The sequence below is a fragment of the Apus apus genome, chromosome Z (assembly GCF_020740795.1).
Source record: "Apus apus isolate bApuApu2 chromosome Z, bApuApu2.pri.cur, whole genome shotgun sequence".
Classification (NCBI taxonomy): domain Eukaryota; kingdom Metazoa; phylum Chordata; class Aves; order Apodiformes; family Apodidae; genus Apus; species Apus apus.
Genome location: NC_067312.1, coordinates 13075380 through 13099474, shown reverse-complemented (window position 1 = coordinate 13099474; position 24095 = coordinate 13075380). Strand labels below are relative to the sequence as shown.

Below are 24095 nucleotides of genomic sequence, written 5' to 3'. Positions count from 1 at the left end.
TTGACACATTGGGATTTTTTTTTTCCATATTTCTGTCTAAAGAAATGCTTTTTTCTTTTAAAACTGAGAGCACTGATTTTGTGTATATTTGAGAGATGTGGTTAATCTAACTGTACAATTTATGAAAATACAGGACTTTTGATAGTGCTGTTTTCTGCTGATAAATGGTAAGATGACTGTACCTATAATGGTCATAGTATTATTTTCTTCATGTTAGAATTCAAACTTCTGTGTTCAGCTGTTCCTTTCTAAAGCCATTTGTTTGGTGGTTCTTTCTGTAGAAATTAAGTAGATTGGAAAATAGTGATCTGTTCTTGTTTTCCTGCCTGGGGTGTGTGTGTTGGCAGCTTCAGTGTGGATATTGCGAGTAACTGTTTCTAGATCTATTTTGGGTTTTTTTTGTTGGTTTGTTTTTGGTTTTAGGTTTTTTGTTTGTTTGTTTTTAATGCTTCTAGTGAAACATTTAGCTTAACTTCTGAATGGGTTGTAAAACAACTGATTGGTACTCCAAGTCATTAACTACACCCTGGTGCAGTGTCAGTTTAAGGCAACATGAAGGTTAGCCCTGTAAATTAAGGATAAACGTAGTAATAAGAATATGGATGTGTATTTTTTATATATGTATATTAATATATAACCAAAATGGATCTGAAAAGTTCCTGTTAATCTTAGTGTACTAGGATGAGGTGTAGAAAGTGCTCTGTTCACAGTTTCACTCTGGACAACATTCACATTGCTATTTTGAGAGCACATACTCTTTTATCCTACGTCTTAGATTAGTGATGTCAGTAAGACTTGTCTATAGCTTTTCTTTTCCCCATTCTCTGAATCAAGGATCATTATCTGCATATGTAGACCGCAGTAGGTATTTGGATGTTACTTGGCTTCATGTTGCTTCTGTATTGGTGGCTACAAGCATGTCCTTGGTTGTGCAGCAGTGTTCCTGGAGGACCGACATTACTCAAGGGCAGCAGGTCTACAATTCAGTCCCAGTGGGGTGACACTTGCCAGAGGTGAGAGCTGAGACTTCAGAAGGAAGGCAGTCAAGCAAGTGTGTCTAGTGTGTCTTGCCTATATGACTATTAAAGGTTTTTGAAAAAATGCCCTTTCATTAAAAAAAAGGATCAGGCCAGAAGATAAAAGAAGAGCTGTGTTGGGTTTGTTTTGTTTGGTTTTTTTTGGCAGTAATTAGATGTAGACCTTTTTTCCCTCAGGCTTCTAAGGAAAAATAACGCCATTATAGAGCAAGTTCTTCTCACCTGAGAGTGTTTTCCAATGCTTTCCTCTCTTGGAAGCCTGCTTTACATTGCATCTGTGATGTTTAAAAACCCTACTGAAGTTATGCCTGAATGTATTTTTGGCCAGTTTGTCTGTTTTCATCTACTAATGCACTTAGCTAGAATAGCTTTTATGTATATATTAATGCATTTTATTTTACAGTCTTGCATGCCTATAGAGGTCAGATTAATAGGTCTACAGTTGTTTCTTCCCACGCGTCATGGGTACTTCTGCTTTCGGGTGCTTCCGCTAGTGCCTCCCATAGCTGACCACCCTTGTGCTCTGTTAGGATGTTTCCTGCATGTTCTACCCTTTTTTTTTCCCCTCTGTTCCAGGAACCTCAGCAAATGCCACATTTCCTGTGTGTTTAAGGACCTATAGCTTATAACTTCTATTCATCAGCACTTTTCAATTTCCTTTTACACATCTGACCAGAAAACCACTGGAAGAAATTACTTAATATTAGTGCAGGGCTCCAGACCTGTGTGTGGCCCCTCACACAGGCTTTTACAACTTCAACACCAAGAAATACCATGAATACTCCAGTTTGAAGATTCTGACCTCTGTAGAAGCAACCTTGTTATTTGCTAGCCAGTGCCTAGAAAAACAGTTTGCAATCTGGCAATGTATGGAAGAGTATGGATGAGTTTAAATGTTTTATGTTTTACAGTGTACTCCTTGTACTGTGCTGGCAGGATTAGTCTTTTTTTTTTTTTGTAATTTTTTTAGGTTTTCTGTATTAGTATGGGTAGGTTTTGCAGGAGTATATATTATGACCCCATGACACTTAGTTCAGTTTTTTCCCAGTTTTGTGACAGTTTTTTCTGTTTCATGGACCAAACATAGCTTCTTATTCTGTGGAAAAAAGTGATTTTTCTTCAAAAGGGTAGTGGTGAAATGTAGCAGAAGGATTACTTTCAATGAGAACTTTTTCTTGTAAAAATGAGACCTTTGTTGTTTTACTTTATCTTAATGACAGTTTTTAGAAAATAAACTTGAAGAAACTACAGTATACAAAGTTATTTCATAAATGTGATCAGGTATTTGGTGTAACTCCATTTTTCTTCAGGTAGACTTCATACTTGGATCAAATTTCTGCTCCATACAGCTTAAAAGACCAAATAAGCTCAACAGGAGTGTGTCGTAATAGTTTGTTTTTCACATTTTAGTCAGGAATGTTGTCACAGGCTGTTATCAGGGAGTTAAATGGTGAATGGGGGGGAGAGAAGATGGCCCGTTCCCCACAAATGTCAGTACTTCCTTTAAAGATACTTGCTCTGTGAGACTGTCAGACTTGCTTCTGGATGTTGAAAGTGGGGAGTGGCCTGTCCAACCTTTTCCTTTTGTCAGGGTAACTGTCACAATTGTAAAATAGAGCTTCCCTCAAAGGAAGAAGAATTTGCAACTTCTCTTGATGCAGAAGCTGAAACCTACTGACCTTTTTGAAGGTCAGTTGGTAAGACCCAGGCCTGTCACGGGTTCACAGGCCTCTCTGATCAGTGGTCTTGGGAGCCAGGCTGTCTTGCAGTCTGGGGTTTTCAAGTTCCTCCCATGCTCTGTGGGGAGTTGGTTGTACAGACAGCAACTAAACTGTCTGATCTTTGCCTTCAGTTTTTTTTTTTAAATAAAAAGGAGGTGTTGGTCTGTCTTATTCTTTGTGCGTGGTGCAGAGCTCTTCTAAGCAGTGGCATTTGTCATAGTTTTAGTATGGCATCCAGGCCCTGGATATGAGGTAGGACCAGAGACAGTGGGCACAAACTGAAGCACAGGGAGGGTCTGTCTAAACACTGGGAGACAATTTTTCACAATGAGGGTAGCTTATCCCAGGGACAGGCTGCCCAGAGAGGAGTTAGAAGCTCCCATCTGTGGAGATCCTGTGAAGTCACCTGGACACAGTCCTTGCAGCCCCAGGTGGCCCTGCCTGAGCAGTGAAGGTGGACAAGATGAACTCCAGAGGTCCCTCCCAACCTAAACCACTCCACGGTGCTTTGGCTTCTGACCACAAGGGCTTCTCTGGTTCTTTAGGCAGGTACAATCAAATTAGCTGATAAGCATTCCTTGTTGATACAATTGAAGGTGCTTAGGCTCAGGCAGGGTGTTCCTTTTTTGAGTTCTTAATTCATTCTTAGCTGAATGAACCTGGGAGTTATTTACTCTGAGCTAGAGGGATAACGCTAGAGATGTTCAGACTGTTTTAATCTCTGGAGCCTTTAGCAGATTAGGATGATTCATTAACTCTGTAGATGTATCTTAGTCATTTAAACTCAAGGCTCTAACTTTTAATTTATCTTGTTGCTTGGTGATACCTGCTTACTTGTTACAGAGCTGAATTCAAAGAGGAGACCTCTACCTGTTAGGTAACTGTTCTGCAGTGCTGCTCTTAGCAAAAGTAGAAGTATCCATGGAAATGGTTCAGCCAGTCATCAGAATATTGGGAGTTTATTAGCTGAGCATCCTTTACTGCTTTGTGAAGCTGTCAGTGAAATAATTTAACACACCTAAGGCAAATGTAGGTTACAGAGCAGACTGTTCCACAGCAGTGACACTCCCCATACCTCTCCTTGCTAGTAATGCCAGTGGACTGTTAGCTGTAGGCTCACCACTGGTGTCTGTGACTGAAAAGCTTGCAAACTGGTCATACAGATATCCATTATGGTGTCGTTGTTCTGAGATAAAAGTTCTCTTTGACCAAATTAAAAGACTGCGTGCTGACAAATTAGCCAAATAATGAGGTACATAAAATCGCAAGATGAAATTTGCAGTTTCTGTTGTGTGTGGAGAGAATAGCTTTTGGAAATAGAAGCCTGAAAAACATATGCTGCTGCAGCAGCAGTCTGTCAGGTGTTTGTCTTTCATTCACAGCAGGTATTTCTAGAGAAGACATGAATGGTAATCGGATTTTAGTAACACAACTTGATTACTTTTTTGAGGTCATTTGCTGTGGAATTCTTGTCCTTTCAGTTGGTAAAGCACAGTAAATTTGTGCTTCAAATGTGTAATTGAAAATCTCTCTTCTAGCAAATTAGACCTGTTGCGCTCAGTGGCAGATGTTGCCTGTGGGAGATGGATCTCTTATTTCCTCTTTTCCACTCTCTCCTTTCTGCTCCAAATGGACATGAGAGGCTGGCAGCAGACCTAGCAATGGGCAGTGCTGTAACTGATGATGGTTTTGCGTACTCTTCCCATTCCTAGAGCAGCACAGTGGCACCATTCAGATTCCCAGTGGGAAATTCAGATTCCCACAGGCACTGGGGGAGCAGGAGGTATTCAGGAGTGTGCAAGGATGGCAGTTGTAGAAGAAACAGAAACATGGGGTTTAACTGTGTGAGGCAATGAATGGGACATAACACCCTGTACCCCAGTTACCCTGTACTAACAAGCTTTGTAAAGATGATCTGAAAGCTTTGTCTGAATGTTTCCTTATCACCCACATGCTTATCTGTGTGTGTGACCTAGCACAGTTGGCAGCTACTCTTCCTCTAGTGCTGTTGGAGGCAGCCAGACAAAGTCTAGGAGCCCCTCTGTTGGAGGTGGTTTCCAGGTCCCAGCTGTAAGACCACCTAAATATTTCATTCCTGCAAGTTAATCGCTGATCATAAACACACTGAGCAGGACAGCAACGCAGTTCCAGAACAGACCGTTCCATTCTTTTCTGCAGTTTCAGCAGCACGGAGTCTGTCTTTGTGCTTAGCTCATGGTTGGATTTCTTGACATCAGCAGGTGTCAGGTGAATAAAGATGGTGTTTGGTGGGTATTGGATTGCAATTAACTGAAATGGTCGTATCCTGCCATACCTTTCCCCTTTGCTGCAGAGTTCTGTGGTTTGGGAGTCTCTATGGAAATGGGATTAGTTGTGGCTGTTTGGCACCACTTTCTCTTGGAAGGGTGTGCAACTTAAGTAAAGGCACTTCAATATATTGCTGGAATTGCTATTCAAAGCTTCTGGCACAGATGAATTTCGCTGCACAAATGCTAGGGGAATTCATGTTTCTGTGGTGGTGAATTGGTTTTAACTCGTTGGGAAAAAGGGAGCAATGACAGTGTAGGTGTAGAATAACAGGCTAGAAGGACCCTCAGGAGGCTTCCAAAAATAATTTTGCTAGAATGCAACTGTTAAATACTGTTTGTCTTGTTATTTATGTGAATTTGTTTGAAAAATCTGGTCTGTAATCCAGGGGACAGTGTCAAAGGTAGCAGATAGGCTGTCCTTAAGCTTTTTTTGACGCAGGGGAAATGTCACCTTTGTCACCACTTGGCAGTCTTCCATTTTAGCTCAAATATAATGTAAAGGTTAAGGTTCTAAGGTATTTAAAAGATTTGTGTTTTCCTAATTATCACTCCTGTTGCTTTTTCTATTGTTCTCTCTCTATAACACAATGTTTATAACTCTTCAGGTAGTTAGCTGTTTGGCTGGATGCTTTTAGCACATGAGTATAGATTGTATTACTATTTTATGTAGTTTTACCTGGAGTTCAAATTACTTAGCAGATACAAGGATAGCAGAGTGCCTGAAGTGGCATAAAAGTCAGTGCCAGCCTACTTGCTTGCATTTTGTGTATAACCCTCAAAAGGTCTGTGATTCTTGGGTACTGAGGCCATGTAACTAATTTAATGAACTTGTCAATATAAGCTAACTGATATGTATATAGAGATGTATCTAATGGAATGCTTATAAAAGCACATGTCTCTGATGAGATAAAAGACATGCTTTTTATAGCTTCTGTTGGTATTACTCAGAGGCAATTACTGTAGTCATTAACTTTTACAAAATCAATTTGTTTCTCACAGCTTGCCTTGAAGGGATCTAACTATGCTGGTCTGCTGGAGCGACATCGCATTCATACAAAAAATGTGGAGCATGTTGTAGACAGTTTACGGTAAGAGTTGGGTGTTGAGAATTTGATACACAGTGCAGATGAATTGTGTACTACAATGAAAGGAAGCTTTGTGTTACAAGCTCTGAAATAGGAATGCTTAAAACAGAGGGATGTGGATGAATAGTCATTCCTGAAATAATCATAATATGAAGTTACATACCGAGTTGTTATCTTGAAAACAAAAGAGAAAGATGTGAAGGATTTGTCCGTGTGTCAAATGCTTGTGATCCAAAAACCACTGTAATTAGTCCTTAATTAAATGTCAGTTTTTCAGAAGGCTGTGGCAAGGAACAATATAGGACACATTCAGGCTTTTTCTGCACTTTGTAGGAACGAGAGGATAGAAGTTCGTCTTGTTAAACGTCGAGAATATAATGAAGACACAGTTCGGTGGGCAGATGCTGTTATATCAGCAGGAGGTATGACTTTATGGGAGTAGTGTTTTCAGTATGTTTTTATAGATACCTTTTCAAAAATACTTTGCAATGTGTGAAGCATCTGGATGCACATTTTGAAAACAAATTGTGTATCTGATTGTCAGAAAACATGACAAAATCCAGTGGTTGTGACCATCATCACTACATCTAGTGTAAAGTTGTAGCATTAGGAAGTGAATTCCAGTGCACAACCACTTAGGAAACATTTACTGTTGTCATGGAAAACAGCATAAGCTGTGAAATTTACTACTGTTTTCAACTAAAGGGCAAAAATGCTTGCTGGCATGTGATTAATATATAGGTCTGAACCCTACTTCTTGTTTTTTGGTGTGTGAGGAGACTAGCAAAAACTACCTCTTTCTCCCCTTACTCAAACTATTTCTTGCTTTTACACTCAATTCCAGTTAATGGATTATCTAGTTGGGTGGTACAGGTGAGAGTATGCAACTTCTGAGCAGCCTGTGCCACTGCTTTGAGCTTTTTAAATGAACCAACAGAACAACTAGCCTTTTGAACATTGGATCGCAGCAGTTCATTCAGTATTAATTTTGTGATTTGCTGTAAATACTACAGTGTGTTGCTGGGCTCTGACGTGATGTGCCATCATCTATGGCAGTTATACTTGACCACTACTTTGCCTTTCTCTCCTCTCTACTGGTCCAGTTTGCCCTTAGCTACTGGTTACTGTTCAGAATGGTTATAAAGGGATAATGGTTGGAAAGAGATATACATTCCTGAAGCATTCTGATATACACCTGCAGATTTCAAAGAACTCCTCTAAACTGGGGATTAAGGTGCCAGTTGGCTGTGGCAACATCTGTCAGGATTATGAGGCAAGCAGCTGGGAAGTGATCCATCATCAGTGTTTTCAGAGTTTATATCTTGGTTGAGTCAGGTTATAGTTGTCCACCTGTTTAACAGACAGGAAAGAATATCAATGTCTAAAGAAACGAGTGACACTTTAAGGTTTCTGTTTTAACAGCTTATTTTTTCCAAGCATGCCTATTTGCAACTAAATCAGGTCTTTGAATTGTGCCTTCTAGGAGAACAACTGAGATGGAACTAAAGTAATTGTTTTCATATGATTCACAGTAAAATTTTGTATTGCTTCCTGTCTCCTTTGGCTTTGATTAGTGATACTTTCTAAATTTATGTTCTTTAGAAATTTTCTCTTAGCTGATATACAGAGATTTCCATATATCTCCCTTCAAACTTGCTTCTGCCAAATTTAGTTGCCTGGTCGTGGATAGCTGTCAGAAAAGTACTTTTTCCTATCATATCTGTCATCTTGAATTCAGTTGTCACTACTCTCCTTTGAAAGTGTCACTAGTTTTGTGGTCCCATTTTATTTTTGTACAGATTATCATAGAATGTTTCAGGTTGGAAGAAGCTTTTAAAAAAGGTCCAGCCGTCCTGCCATGGTCAGGGACACCTCCCACTAGATTAGGTTGCTCAGGGACATATCTTGCCTGGCTTTGAATGCTTCCATTTCCTGGCTGGTTGTTGATACTAAAGCAGGTAGTGATAATGCTACAGTACCTGTGAGAGGGTTTTGTTTGGGATACTAGAATGTGAAGTAAAATTAACTTTTGTTTTTGCTTTTTCTGTAGGTGATGGTACAATGTTGCTGGCAGCCAGTAAGGTCTTTGATAAATTTAAACCAGTTATTGGAGTAAATACTGATCCTGAAAGGTAAAAACACACTTGAGAAAGCAGTGCTTTATTTACTATCTGGGACAACTTGCATTTGTTTTCATGCTGCATGAGGCATGCCCATGGCATTTGGCAGCATAAATGTCTTTTTTACTGGATTGTAGCTATCAAATGAGCATAATGTTTTATTAGAAAAGTTTCCATCGTGAGTTACCTTGTTTCATCTGAGAGAACATTAAGTAGTACTGGATAAGCATGACTGTAAACTGCTACAACTGTTTTCACACACCAGTGTAACAGCATTTGGAGCTTGTTAACTTGTATTACTAACCAGAAGTTTGAGACTTAGAGATGGTAGTATAGAACAGAGACAGGAGAAGGAACTTAATGAAAGCAGCTAACAGTATAGTGCCTGAACACACAGAAACGTGATTTCTTTATGAAGAAGATGGATCCTATTGGAAAGCTGATAGGGCCTCAGAGGAAGAGGTTTGTTCTGCTTTCTTTGTGTAAACGGTGCCATGCCTCAGAGGACGCAGTCTCCTCAGCGAATTAATGGCATTTAGTTGTCCTATTATAAACTCCACACAAGTTGCATCCACCTAGCCCTAAGATTGATTTGGGCAGGTGGATGCAGCTTATTAGTACTGCCTGGCTGATATAGCTTTCAAATGGATGGCAAGTAAAACTCAGGATTCACCAAGGCTCTGTCTGCTGAGATTTCCAGATTTAGGTTTGTTACCAGTTTAATCTCAGTAGACAAGAAAGTGGAGGCCAAAAGTTTTAATTCCTTCCATACCTTACTTCCAAAACTCTTAAAATGCTGTGAATAGTTATTCTACAGTATCAAGCCTGAATAGCAGGGTTCAAATTACAAGTGCCTTCAAGTTATCAAATATCACTCTTGAAAGAGTAGCAGTGTTTCTGGCTTTGATATGACAGTCTTTTGATCCTAGACATGTTGTTTACCTGTCTAGTATCACTAACTTGTATGTAAATGGAGGAAATTTTCTTTCTAACTTGGGAAGGTTTATTAGGCTTCAATTCCTTGTTTAGGACTATGGTGACAGGAACTATATTACTGCCCATGTATTGCTGCAGGATTACTCGCTGAAGTGGGAGTTTTTAGGGGAAATGTGGGAGAAACATCCTGTGTCTCTCACACATGCCAAAGGAGCTGGACAAGATGTATTGTTGCTGATGTGTTATTAATGTATGAATACTATAGGTTCACAAAGGTCAAATTGTAGCTTTGCTTTATGTAACAAGATACATGTTTGATTTGTTTTGTTTTGGTTTTTTTTTTTTAAAGATACCAAATCTTAATAGAAATTTTCATTGTCCTTTTTTGCTACCAGATCAGAAGGTCACTTATGCTTGCCTGTGAGATACACACACTCATTTCCTGAAGCACTACAGAAGCTTTATCGTGGTGAGTTCAGGTAGGATTCACTGATCTTTGATTTTTCAAAATGTGGTAAAGAGTGAGATTGAAATACAAAAGATAAAAGTGACTGTCAGTTTCTGCAAAAAGGCTTTTGTTATGATCTCCAGTAATTTATTTTCTTTTCTGACTTAGCAAATTCTTAAATGGGGAGCTTCATTCTGGTGAAGACTGTATTGGTTTACATATTTAAACACTCAAACATACGTAGTACATTGATGGGCCATGCTAGAAGCTAATGAAGCCTGTACAGTTAGGAAATGGTGAATGTCTTGCATCTAGGGTTTGTTGATTAATGTAGAGTGGATTAAATTTTGCTAGCAGATTAGCGTAAACCAAAACTTCTCTTTATGCTGAAGACAGCTTGGTGTTTTAAAATAAGAGTCTCACTTGAATTAAGAAGGAGGCAAGCTGAATTTCAAAGCACAGATTAGGGAAGAGTTTTTTAAAACTATTTAAAAGTAGAACTTGTTCTGCAGTGTATTGACATTCCAGAATACTTTTAGAATGACAAACCATCAAACAGAAACAAGTAATTCACATGAACGTACATTACTGTTGGGTTTTGTTTATACTTCTAGCATTTAATTTACAGATTGATGTGTAACTGTATCTGTGCATAGAAAAATTCTGAAATGGGGTGAATACCGTCATCAGGATTGATTTTAAGTAGCTGAAGGGGTTTCAGTAGGTATTGCTCAATGAAAAGGTACTTCATCTCCCGTGTTCTGAAACAGAAGCTTTTAACCTTCCATCACGCTAAGTTGCTTAGGCAAAGCAGGTGGTGCTAATGCAGGTAACCTCCCTTGATAATCTGGGCACTTCTAATGTTTTGTTGGGTGTCATGTTATACTAATGTTGCCAACACTCCTGTTGTTTCTCATTATGGATCTGAAGGCTCACCAGAGTGAAACAGAATGTCTCTGGTTGCTTTTCCAGAATAATAGGAACTGATATTCCTAAGCAAGGACCTGAGTGAGTGTTTCACTTGGCAGTTTTCAGATTTGACCCTAAGGAAATTTTAAAGTAGGTGGGTAACTGGATCAGCCTGTCTAGACAGCTTATGGGGGCTCAGACTTGTGTAAGGATGGTGAGGTGCCAACTGACTGGAAAAAGGGGGGTTGCCTTTTCTGCTTACCATTGAAGTGTCAGCCACTTCAGTGCAACAATCTCTCTAAGCACAACCAACGTCATTGATTTATAAAGGACAAAGTGTATCAGACTACCCATGTTTCTTTTTTGGATGGTCAGTGGTGTAACAGGATCTCGTAATAGTGGTGTAATAGGGGTACAGTCACATTTTCAAATTTTGTAAGGATTTTGACATGTTCTAGCATGAGTATTTTAAGGAGACTAGCATGATAGTATTCATTGCATACTGTCTGCTTGACTACTTAAACCATACATGGAATTTAAGGGCAGATAGGTATATTATAGTAAGGAAATGTTAAGTGAGGCTGTACAAGGATGATGACCTTCTGATCCTGTCTAGTTCTGCAATTAATATTTCAGCTGCTGATACCAACTTCTTTCTCCTCTAAGGTGGCAGTGGCGGCAAAGAATCCGACTGTATCTTGAAGGGACTGGTATTAACCCAACCCCTGTAGATTTACATGAACAGCAGCTAAGCCAAGAGCAACACAGCAGGGCTCACATAAATGAAAGACTCCCGGATCAAAGTAGGTTAAAATCTGATGAGTATAATAATTTTGTTTTGATAACTTGCACCAGGAGATAAAGACTTGTAAGAGCTGAAGTATTTGAAGCCTGCTTGATGTATTTGAGATCCAGGGAGAGACAGCTCTCATTACTTGAAGACACAGATTAAAGTTTTTTAGAATTGAGTATTTTTTGTTTATAGATGTTTTTTTGGACTGTACACTTATAACCAGTTTTCAGTGTTAACAGTTTAGAAATATTTGTAAATAGTACTGTCTGCTGGAAAAACAGCTGAACTTTTTTAAAATGCTGTTTCTTAGAGTTACTATAGACACATGGGGATTACTACATGATCAATTTAACCATATGTTTAGTAGCTTCACACTGAAAGCATGTTTGTGTGCGTGCATGTGCTCTTAAGTTTTGCTAAATTTGAGGTAGGTTACTTGACAAATGAAAAGGCTGGTCACAGATGGCCAGCAAACAAATTAGAAACTAGAAGTGAGGGTGTCTCTCTGGCTCTCTGGGTATTCGTTAGTCATCAGAAAGCAATGGTTTTCTTTATGATGAAGATGCAGGATTCTATCCTTTACCTGTGTCTAGCACTACGTGTCCTCACTGAGACTCCTTAGTCAACATAAAGAACTTGTTAATCCCCCTTAATTACCCTGTGGTAAGAAGTCTAAATCTTTGAACTTTATCAGAAATGTCTATTAGGTCACCATCAGTTAATTTAACTGGGCTGGAAGAGTGACTGACAGAAGAGAAGACCTCAGTTTCTTTGTTTGCCTATGAGTTTTCAGGGAAAGCAGTGACTGAATGTAAGTGTCATTGCCGTATCGACCTTGGTTCAAATATTTCTAGTCTCCAGTAAAGGACAGTGACTGGCTACAGACCAAATCAGTGAAAAATTGAGTCCTTGAAGAGAGTGGAGCACTAGGTCTGAAATACAAACCCAGAAAGCAGAGTGTGTCCTTCAATCAGTTGTGAATATTTTTTTTTAATTTGGGGATTAGAGCCATGATCAAAAACTGTTATATTAAATATCTGCAGGATCTGACATTTCTGGTCCACATCTTCTGCCAGTGAGAGCACTCAATGAAGTCTTTATTGGAGAATCTCTTTCATCCAGGTATGTTGAACTTTTTGCTGCTGCAGCTAGGCACAGTTGAATTTATTTCTTGTTACAACATTGCAGTGGACCATTAGTGACGGGATGATGTCTTGGGTGTCAAATTTTAATTCTAATCCATGAACATATAATACTGTGTCACCATTTGACTCAGGTTTGACAACAATGCTCTTGATCCCCTCCCCCTCCCACCCAGGTAGGGAATGAGAGAGAGAAAAAGAGAGAGACTTGGCTGGATTGAAAACTAAACTACACAGCTTTAATTAAACACTAGTGATAAAAGAAAATATATACAATTATATACCAATATCTTCAGATATGTGCAAAAGCCTCTCACCTCCCACCACCCCCAGCAACTGCCACAGCATCTCCTGAGCTGTGAACAGTCCCAAAAAATCCTGGAGCTGCTGGAGAAAGCGGAGAGTTATGAGGTTCAGGAGAGCTCGAGCCTGGGGTTTGACAGTGCTGGATGGATGGAGTCCTCCACGGACACTGGCCATGGATGGAAGAGAAGGGAAGAAGCAGGAAGGAAGTTGTCTTCTGTGATCTCTGACCTTCCTCTGAGCTTACGTAGATACATGGAATGGAATATCTCTGGCCAGTTTTGCTGTCTGTCTAACTCAGCCTCCTACAGGGGGGGTCACAGATCTCCCTGTAGTGTCTGAACCGGCAGAGTGAAGGTGCGACCTTGAAGACCCAGCAGTTAGAAAAACATTCCACTGTTATCAGCCTTAGTTAGAACACCCTGTGACTAGTTAAAAGAAAGCTTGCTGAAGGGAAAAAAAAAATAAATTAAAAAAAATCAGTAAAAGGAAAATTGGCTTCATCCTGGCTCAAACCAGGACAAACTGCTTGTACTTTTGCTAATTATGGAGTGAATTTCCAGAGATGGAAGTGCAGTGATGTTAATTTCTGGTTTTCAGTCTTCCTGTCTGGTCGTTCTTTCATCTTTTATTATTTCTGGGTGTTTTCTTTCGTCTTCGTTCTTTTACTTGTTTCCCAGATAATTCTTATGTAACTAAATGCTTTCACTTCCTATCTTCACAGTGAATGGAAGATTTAAATACCTGTCCTTAAACTGCCTCCTCTCCTGTGTTTCTTTTTAAATATCTTTTCGTAAGTTTTCAGCATGGCCAAGTAGGTAGAATTAGCTTTTAGTGTTACCAAGTAGAGCTGGGCAAAGAGGATCCTAATGAGGTTCAACAAGAACAAGTGCAGGGTCCTGCACGTGGGAAGGAATAACAAAATGTACCGGTAGAGGTTAGGAGGTGATCTGCCCCATGGAGAAGGACCTTGGGAGGCCTGGTAGACAAGTTATCCATGAATCAGCAATGTGCACTTGTGGCCAAGAAGGCCAGTGGTATCTTGGGGTGCCTTAAGAAGAGCGTGTCCAGTAGATTGAGGGAGGTTCTCCTTTCCCTCTACTCTGCCCTAGAGAGACCTCACCTAGAGTATTGCATCCAGTTCTGGGCTTGCCAGTTCAAGAGGGACAGGGATTTACTTGAGAGAGTCCCACAAAAGGCTATGAGGATGAGTAAGGGACTGGAACATCTGTCTTGTGAGGAAAGGCTGAGAGACCTGGGGCTTTTCAGTCTAGAGAGGAGAAGACTGGGAGGGGATCTTATTAATGTCTATAAATACATGAGGGCTGGGCATCAAGAAGGCAGGGACAAGCTCTTTTCACTTGTGCCCTGTCATAGGACAAGGGACAGTGGATTCAAGCTAGAGCACAGGAAGTTCCACCTCAACATAAGGAAGAACTTCTTTACTGTGAGGGTTACAGAGCACTGGAACAGGCTTCCCAGGGATGTTGTGGAGTCTCCTTCTCTGGATACTTTCAAGACCCATCTGGATGCATTTCTGACTGACTTGCCCTAGTTCTGGTCCTGCTATGGCAGGGGAGTTGGACTCGATGGTCTCTTGAGGTCCCTTCCAACCCCTGATATTCTGTGATTCTGTGAAGTACTCTTTTCCCTGCCTCTCTGTCATTAGAGGCAAAGGTATCAGCGTGCATTTGTCAGAAGCATTGTTACTGTGGGAGAACACTTAATTTCTTGTTTTAAGGGACAAATTCGTATCAAATCCTTGTACTGGATTATCTAAGATACCTTTGACTATCCTTTCTGTCCTGCAGATCAGTGTTTTTCTGTGAGTCAAATGATAACATGTAGGGATGTAGGAAATGTGACTGGGACTGCATGACAGGAATTAAAGCAAGATCCTTGGTCAGGATTTGGCCAAACTTGTATTTTATATTCCTTTTCCCTTTTTTTCTGTATGTTTTTTCTCAAAAAACCCCACAACTTCAGAGTGTAACATTCTTACATTTGTATAATGCCTGGGACACTGATTGCTGCTGGAAAAAATATAAATGTTCCATGAGTGCTCTATCTTCCATCTGGACTGCAGCTTCAGACTGTCAGAAGGAATTAGTCTCAAAGAGATACAAATTTTGCTCTCAAAATGTTTTGTTAATGTACATTGATAGAGAAACACAAAGCTGCTTTCCAACGTTTTATAGTAGCCCTTTGCTTCTGAGTGTCACAAATACCTTGTGCTCTTTGGTTCCAGTGTATTTGAGAAGCATTGAGGAACACAATGCCCTTAGGAAAAAATCTGTGATAATAAATACTGTGTTGTTAAATAGTGTGTTAATAGGGCCTTACACTTGAAGACTTAAATAATAACATCACACAGATGTCAGAACCTTACAGCACCTTCTGTAAGATTCAAATACAAGAGTCTGCGGTATAATAAGACAGAATGAGTCTAGGTGTTTCTTTCAAGGCCTTATTCTGCATGTCAGTTAAGAAAACAAGGAAATTGAAAAAAAAAAACAACACCTTTCATACCCAGCTTGCAAGAATTATCTTAAACTGAATCAAGCTGTACACCTGTGTTCTTATTTTGCCACTAGTTCTTTCATCTTTCCATACTCTCAAGAGTGCTCAAAAATGCCCTTAGTTACTAAGAGTTTAAGCTTAATACTCAGTAAGTGTATTCCTAGTTGATCCATACTGAAACCGTCATGACCCAAACCAGATCAGTAAGCTCCTTGTACTAATGAAGGTGGAACTTTGTCATGCTGACTGTACCCCAAGACTTAATACATTTGAGCTTTGGGAAGAATTTGCCCTGGACAGAAATGTAAGCCTGCTGACTGTTGTAAAACTAAAACTGGGAAGGATAGCAGTGGATTTTTAATTACTGAAGTGATCAACAATTAATCTTGAAGCCATTCTATTACTTTCAGACATTGGAGTGCCTTACTTCTTAGTGTTCCCTGATGTAATTTTAGGAGATCCAGTCACAGCATGCACACAGTTTCTCAGTAGTTTAACAATTACTCAAGGATGGTAACATTTCTGGTTTCATTTGTAAGCCTAGCAAACTCTGCTTGTGTATGTAGCTTTTCCCAGATGAACCACAGAGTTCTTTGTGCATAATTTAGTATGAAAAGTGGCTGCAGAAAAACTGCCTGAAAGCTCATGCTGCAAATCACTTTTGTCCATTATAATTGCTATAAAACAGTGAATCAGAAGTGGCTGCCAAATCAGAAACACTGTGCAAAACCTGTGAAGTTATCATCCAGATTTGAAACTAGCCTCTGTAAATATTTATGTGCCTGATAAGGCTGTGTGTTCTGTCTTATTCAGGGAGAACTTTAAGTCCTGCAAACCCAGTTTTAAATTCTCGCTTCATAGGGCCTCCTATTATGAGATATCAGTTGATGATGGTCCTTGGGAAAAACAGAAGAGTTCGGGGCTTAATGTGTGTACTGGAACAGGATCAAAAGCATGGTAAGTACATGTTGCTGCTTTGACTTAAAATATAACTTCAGATAAGCTAGATGGACCTCTTTTGCTTCAGCATTTTGTTCAGACTGAGGCTTTATTTGCCTACGGGTAAGTTGGTGCATGTCAACTGTGTCCAATTATTCTTACTGCCAGTATGGTTCAAAGCTGTCTTGGGTATAAGAGAAGAGCAGAGCACCCCTCAATTATAGGTATGGGGAGAAGATATGAAAGGGTGAGGAGCTGAGACATTGAGACAGAAAATTACCTTTGGTGTAACTTTGAAAGAAGTTGCATGCCACACATGGAAATGAATGGTTAGGGGTGGCAAGGGAAAGATGCTCTGCTTTTAGTTGCAGTGCATATTGGTAAGATCTTTAAACTACTCTTGTGGGCTAAAATTAAAATGCTTAGATGAAGTAGCTCAGAAAACTTAAAAAAAAAAAAAATCTAAGCTCTAAGAAGAATGAGAAAACATGTACTTGGAAATAGCGTTATGTGTTCTCTGCCACATCTACTGTCCATTCTCCTTCCAAGTCTCTTGCCTCTTTCAAACTTCACTGAAAGGGCACCATCTCCTTGCCAAAATACTCCCTTAAACAAAGACAGGCATATCTAAGCAGAGCTGGTACTAGCTTAGTCAAAGGGGTAAATTAACTTCAGCTTAAACAAGCTTCAGTAGTGTGTGGACATTTATAATCATTTGAGTTTTGAGATGTGAGAGACGTGTACAGTGAGAGTCTCTTTCGGTTGAAAATCTGGCTGTGCTTATAGTTTAAAGTTGTACAACACACCCTGGATTCATATGGCAAGCTAAGATGAACTAAAACTGAAGCTTTTAATTGAATTCAAAAATGCATATTCATGCCATAACCATGGTTACTGGGTTTTACGCTTCATTGTAATTCAGAATTTTGTATTCAGACCACATAACTTAGTCCTGAAGGCTGCCAAGGATGAAGTTGGCAGACTGCTAGAGGAACTTTCCTGGTGTTCAGTACCTTGGGAAATGTACAGTCTTCGTTCAAAGCTATTATGCATTTCAGTTGCTTATACACTCTGTACTGAGCAATCCCAGAACCAGGGACCAAACTCCAGGGTTGTCTGTCTCCATTGCTGTAATCAGTGTGTGCTGCTGGACTTCTCTGAACCGATGCCTCAGTGGAGTGATGATCCTTACTGTGGTTTAGGGGCTCTCCTGCTATTTCAGACCTCCTCAGACTAAGAGGGATTTAAGTGTCCAAGTGCTTCCTTCGGCTGCCAGAGCTTGCACAAAAGGATATCTGGCTGAGAGAGAGGACAATTTCAAACTGAATCTCAATTTTATGCCAGCATGTGCTCAGGCTCAGAAGTGCTGGCCTGAGAATTTCATACTGTTTTGAGACATCGGCGAGTTCACAGCACTGCTGCACAGAGGCTGTGACTAGCACCTGATACCTTTTGAGACTGGACATGGGAGGGAGACTTCTGTTGGAGGTTAGACTTGGTTCGGATTGAGGTTTTATGATGACTTGTACATCCAAATATGGCAAGTGCAAGTGTCTGATCTGACTGTTCCTTTTCTACATGCACTGGTTCGTAAGAGATTAAAGCCCAGATCTTAGGGTAGGGATAAAGAGAAGTAATAAAGTAATATTTGTAGAGAACTGTTGGGTACCATAAATGAGAACTTAACAGAAGGGAAGTAATTAGCAGGGAGTGGATAGAAGGGATAAGAACACACAAATCTGTAGAACTGTCATTTTTCTTTTTTTAAAAATGAAGATTTTAATCAGCAATTATTGGGGTTTTAAGGCAGGAGGATTATTGTTAAGGAGACTACATCCTGAGTATCTGCTCTTCTTTCTTGAAGACTTAACATTATTAAGGTTTACAAAGCTATAGGCAGATGTCAAACTGAGAGTTAATTTAAGGCATTTTTTTTAAGAAACTCATGTCAGCTCACACTTACTAGCAGTCTTTGTTTTTTTCCTGGTGTTGAATATAGTTCTTAATGTGTATGCAAGTTTTTTTGTTTTGTTTTTCTCCCAACTTGTGTTGCTTAGCAAACAAGGCTTCTACTTCTCTGTCTAGGTCCTATAATATTAACAAGTTAGCACATCAAGCTGTTGAAGAGATCCTTAACATTGGTGAGTTAACATTGTGGCTTTATTGGCCAAGCTTATATAAAGATTTATGTATCTAATTGGGGCTCTTTCTCTTGGCTCAACAGCTAAAAGGCATGGAAGTTTGACTATGCCATTGAACACGGAGCTAGTACAAAAAGGTTAGTGAAAAAAGCAAGATTTCTTTAAGGTATCTTATCTTTGACCAGTTATTCGTTCGTACTCTTAATACAGAGCAGTGCTTTCAGTATTTTAGCACTCTTGTAAAATCAGTATTTCTTACAAACATTATTTAGGCACATTTGGTGAAAAATGTCTGAGTTGATAGGAAAGCACTTATTTAGACTCTGGTATGTGTAGGTCTTCAGAATTTCATTTCTTCTAAGATTTGAGACATTTAATATATAATCATCTGAATAGAGCTGTTGAGTGTTCATCATGCAATAGAACTGAAAGGAATCTTCTATGAAATCTGATTTTTTGCAGGTAAAGGCTATTAAACATGTGGCAAGACTCAGTATTCCCTCTTGGTAGGGAAGCTGCTCTTTCCTGGAAAGGTGTGTTTCTGAGATTAACTGATTTTCTCTGGAAGAAAATAATGGCTGATTTCTCTGTTTACAGTAACGAATGATTACAATGAGTCCCTGCTCTACAGTCCAGAAGAACCAAAGATGTTTTTCAGTGTTCGAGAACCTATTGTAAACAGAGTTTTCTCCAGTAGCCGGCAGCGTGGCTTCTCTTCAAAGTAAGTGTTGGCTGTAGCAGTCACTGAAGAGTGTATTTGTCAAACTAGGAGTAATCCAGGAGTTTCCTTTGAAGTGTTTCAACATGCAGTTTGTGTTTTGAAGGGATTGAGTATTGTTTTCTTAACAGGAAGAAAATGTTTCCAAATTGTGTTATGCCTTTTTAATGTTTGATCCATTTGCAGTCTTACAGAATAAAAATAACTCACTGTGCCCATTTTTGGCTGTGTGCCATTTCCCTCAGTAGGAGACACAGGCATTGACAAACTGGAGTAAATTCAGGAAGGGGCCACTGAGATGATGAGGGGGCCAAAACATATGTTGTATGAAGGAGAGACTCAAACAGTGCTTTTGTGCAGTCTGGAGGAAACAAGACTAATCAGGGTGAATGTAGTTGCTGAATTGAACTACCAGTGTATGGTTACAGAGCATACTCTGTACTCTGAAAACTCATTTTCAGAGCAGAATATGATGTATTAGCCATGATTTTATAGGAAGGAGTTATCAAGCATTGGAACAGGCTGCCCAGGAGTTGAGTCACCATCCATGGAGGTTCTTAAAGGATATACAGACATTGTGCTTAGGGACATGCTTTAGTGGTGGATGTTGTATTAATTTTTGGACTCTATGACCTTAATGGTTTTTTCCAACCTAAGTGAATTCTCTGATTTTTCTGGAGCTTGCCACAATTAAATATAAATTTACATGCAACTTAATTTTATGTTCAGAATAACCATGTTAAGAACAATACAACATATCAGTTAAATGTTAATTCAACCTTTTGTATCAAAACAAATGTCTAAAGGAGCTCTGACAAAGGAGGCCCAAATTCTGCTCCTTTTGAGCCACATCAATTTTACAACGTTTTATGACCTATTAATAAATAACATCTCTTGCTACTAAATATTACAATATTAGATGCCAACAGTGTATGTGTCATGTCCTTAAATATTTACTGCTCCTTAGTTGGATCTGGGAGTTCTCCAGGGTGTATAAATACTAAGAGGTGGTAAGAGCAGAGGTTAAAATAGGAGCAAATAACTGCATTTTTATCCATGGGTTCTACAGGACTAAGTCTTGTCTTACTTGGAGCCCTCAGCATGATACATACTATAAAAACTATACTGAAGCTACAACTGACTGCATAGGTATGAAGGATATATACCCATTTTCACTTTTTTTAAGAATAATTTACTGCCTGTCACAATTGATCTTCAGCTCTTCATACTAGCTATCTCCCCATTGCTGTTATCTTTTTAATTATTTTTTTTGACGTAGTGGCTGCCCAGAGTGGAACATGCCTTCATGTTCTGCAACAGGCCAATTAAACTGACACTGTGGCTGTGCTTCCCGCCTTTTCGTATTTGTAAAAGATGTTTCTCCCTGAAAATTTAGGTCCCTGGGTAATTGTTGATTACATTTTGGAGATGAGAACTTTGTCTAGACCAAGGTGTAAGTCAGAAACAATCAAGTATGTCTGTGTGAAACTGCAGTCTTGCAGCAGCTCTGGCATAACTATTGGTTCCCACCCAGCAATACAAAAAAAAGTAGCTTTCTTTTAAAAAATACACCTGAACTGCAGCTTTTGAAATCAAGGGTTGTTCTCAGACTCTTTGAGCAATAGTCTCCATTTGGACAAGTCCTTCAGTCCTCTCTGGACTCTGCTTTGTGTATACAAGGTACTGGTAGGTCAGGGGACTCAATTCCTTAGCACCAAATTGAGTTATTCTCTATGTTTGCCTCCATGTAACTAAGCATTGGCTGATCCATGCAAAGGAATGTCCAAGAACCAGTTCAAATAACTGGTTGTATGAAATAATTTTTTAATTTTTTGTGAAAATCTTTTTTTTTTGTTTTTTTTTTTGCAGAGTCTGCGTCCGTTCCCGTTGTTGGGATGCATGTATGGTTGTAGATGGAGGAACATCTTTTGAGTTCAATGATGGGGCGATAGCTTCAATAATGATCGATACAGAGGATGCACTGTGCACAGTTCTGCTGGAAGATTGAAGGACCTGCTGAAATGGCTCCTGCTGAAAGCAATGCTGGATCCAGAGACGGGACTCCTGGAGATAGACAGCAATCACAATGCTGCATTATGTTGGAAGTTGGCCTTTTTGATTGCAAGAGCGTTTGGAGGAAGCTTGAGATGCTTTTCATTCCTTTGGGTTGGGGAAACCTTAGCCTGATGTTAAAGCTCTTTTTGTGTCTGCTGAAAAAGAAATAGATCTGAAGTCTCTTAGCTCTAACATCAGTGGAAATTGACATTTTAACCTGCAAGGCAAACCTGAAAGAGCATATTTATAAACACAGGTAGATGGGTTCAAATATTAAGTCAGTAGTATTAAATATTCAGATGTACAGTTTTTTAATAACAGTCTGGGACTGATTAAACACCTTCATACATACACTTTTGTAGAAAAGCTGTCAATCTAGCAACTTGATGCAAGGATATATAGATTTTGGTAAATCCTAATGTTGAAATAATAGAAATATAAATTTTTTTGTATGCTTTTAAAGAATTTTACAACTTTTTAGTTCCATACAACTTGTGAAACTTGGTGGGGTTTTGTTGGGTTTTTTTTGCTCTTCCAGGATTTTTTTCTACTTAGTAGATTTACATCCAAAGTAAAAGTCTGGTTTAATCACATCTTGGATGAGGTAGTTCTTGCCTTTACTCTTTGGCTAGAGAGGGACTTGAAACCCCAGGGTTTTCTGGAGCCCTTTAGTAGGAATATATAAACTATAGGAAATGTTGAAGTAAGATATACTCCTTCACTGAATGAATTAACGGGTTAGCAGGTGTTTAGTCACAGTAGTGTATGTAGGTGACTATCATTAAGAAAGATATTTGGACTTAAGTTGATTGGTTTGCAATTTCAAGTTCTGAGATTCTTTATAATTGAAGGAGATGTGCTGAGTGGTAGTAGTTGGGAGCACAAGTTAATACCTGTGTGTCTCCCAGTTTTCCATATGTGTGTTTAACTTCCCCAAAAGTTTAAATTTCCAATCCTATGCTGAATTTTACTGATATTTATTTGGAAACAAATGAGTTTTATGTGCCTCTAATAATGTGTTAGGTAAGCAAGTTGATAATAGCAAAAAAAGCTCTGATAATAGAAAAGGAAGTGAATTCTTGGCTTATGTTTTAGAGAAACTGTGAACTAGGACTGCCTTTGAAAGTGTGTTAATTGCATAGATCAGGGCAGAATTTGACAAAATGGAAGATTCCTACAGCGGGAACACTTCTATGTGACTTGAAACAAATATGTTTTGTCCTGTCTACTACAGATCTATTTCCAAAAGTGAGTTTTCTTTAAACCACTTTTGAATGAAGAGACTTCTGCAACAGATGTTCTCAGGTCTGATGTAAATGTTTTCCAGTGTGGCAAATTGGTGTATTTATTGCCAATCAGAAAATGTAAACTTATCTTTACAGGTGGAGGAAGGGGATAAAGGATTTTTTCCTTACACTACTTAAGTGCTTTGTATTCACTAAACCAGCATTTAGAGGAAAATGATCTGACCAGAGCATTCAATTTTAGTAAAATGTGATATTGACAGAGCTTTTTGAGTAAGTTGCCACTGTTTGTGTACATTTCACCTTTAAGTGTGCTGCAGATAGTGTAAATAACTCAATCTACTTACCAGGATTGCAGACCAGATGGGGATAATCAAGTAACCAAATACTCTTTCAAAACTTGGTAAGTTCAGGAAGTGTAAGAATAAAGCTCTTAATGTCTAAATTAATCTGTAAAACTGCTCTAAAGGTAAAGATGCAAGACTAATCTTTCTTTAGAAAGTTGGCTGCACAGACTAGGGTGTTTTAGTTATTCCTAATCCATCTGTAACCAGTTAAGGAGGGTTAATGTGCCTCTGTCTAGTACACTAGTCAATATGCTGTTAAGATTTAAAAAAACAAATCAACCCACCAGTGTCATTAGCACACATTGATGACTTCATAGAACTTTATCACTGTGTTAGATCTGAGGTCTAGATATTGCTAATGTACTTGAATACCTGCACAGAAAAATTCACAGCAGAAACCCTTGTCCCAAACTTAAAAGACATTTGTGTGCTGTAACCTTTTAATGGAGACCGATTAGTCTGATCAGGGTACCTCTTAAAGATGCCTGTCATTCCTTATTATGAATGCTGAGACTAAAAGGCAATGTTTTCAGGCCCTGCAGAGACTAAGTATGATCTGGTTTAGCCCTCAGTAAGAGATTTCACAAATTCCTAACTTTGCAAAATGGAAACCTGACCTACTCATGAGTGGCCTCTACTGGTTTTGTCTATATTTAATTGCACTTCTGTTAAAGCATTTACTGGTGAATGCTTTATTTAAATAACTAGGATGATTCAGAAATTTGTAATAAATAAACAGGAAGCAGCTACCTTTTTAATTAAAGAATTGTAGAATACAATAAGCATCCTTTATTATGAAGGATCACAGTACAGGCAACTTACCTGGTAGACAGTATTTTCTGACAGGACTGAGTGTTGGTTTAACACTGATTTGATCTGCCTGGACTGGCAGTGAACTCTGCACCTCTTCTAGCTGCTGAATCAAATCCATGGTCTTTTCATTTAGTGCCAGTCCACACTGTGTTCTGCTAAACTAGACCTGTCATTCTTTGCTTTTTTTTTTTTTTTAAGAAAAGTGGTGTTTATACATTATGTAATAAAAATTAAAAACTTGGTAGATACATGAAGCTGGCCTGTGCTTTGTTTCAACTTTCAACAGTAGTTCATGTGCTCATTTTCTCACATACTGTGCAATTTGTTTTAAATAATGGTTTCTAAGCTGTCATGCTTTAGGTAAAATGCAGCAGTTACTGATACAGAGTGCTTGGAGCTGCCTTATAACTTTTCAGTTAGGAAAAGGTCAGTGGTGCATCTTAACCAGAGAATTTCCATTATGAGTCTGCTACATCTGCCATCATAACCAACAGACCTGAATTATCAGTGTCTGT

General features: G+C 39.0%; 1 protein-coding gene across 2 annotated transcripts in view; it reads left to right on the top strand.

Moving 5' to 3' along the window:
* Nucleotides 1–23834, top strand: part of NADK2 (NAD kinase 2, mitochondrial) — a 33343-nt gene extending 9509 nt beyond the window's left edge. Inside the window, exons 2-12 of one of the 2 annotated variants that reach the window (XM_051643486.1) lie at nt 6067–6155; nt 6486–6574; nt 8203–8284; nt 9604–9687; nt 11232–11368; nt 12402–12480; nt 16185–16280; nt 18348–18403; nt 18487–18540; nt 19001–19124; nt 20991–23834. In XM_051643486.1, the coding sequence (XP_051499446.1) occupies nt 6067–6155; nt 6486–6574; nt 8203–8284; nt 9604–9687; nt 11232–11368; nt 12402–12480; nt 16185–16280; nt 18348–18403; nt 18487–18540; nt 19001–19124; nt 20991–21129 (1029 nt within the window). In that variant the 3' untranslated portion in view covers nt 21130–23834. Of the gene's footprint in view, nt 1–6066; nt 6156–6485; nt 6575–8202; nt 8285–9603; nt 9688–11231; nt 11369–12401; nt 12481–16136; nt 16281–18347; nt 18404–18486; nt 18541–19000; nt 19125–20990 lie in introns of both variants that reach the window. The other variant, XM_051643485.1, reaches the window with a different exon arrangement.
* The last annotated feature ends 261 nt before the right edge of the window (nt 23835–24095 follow it).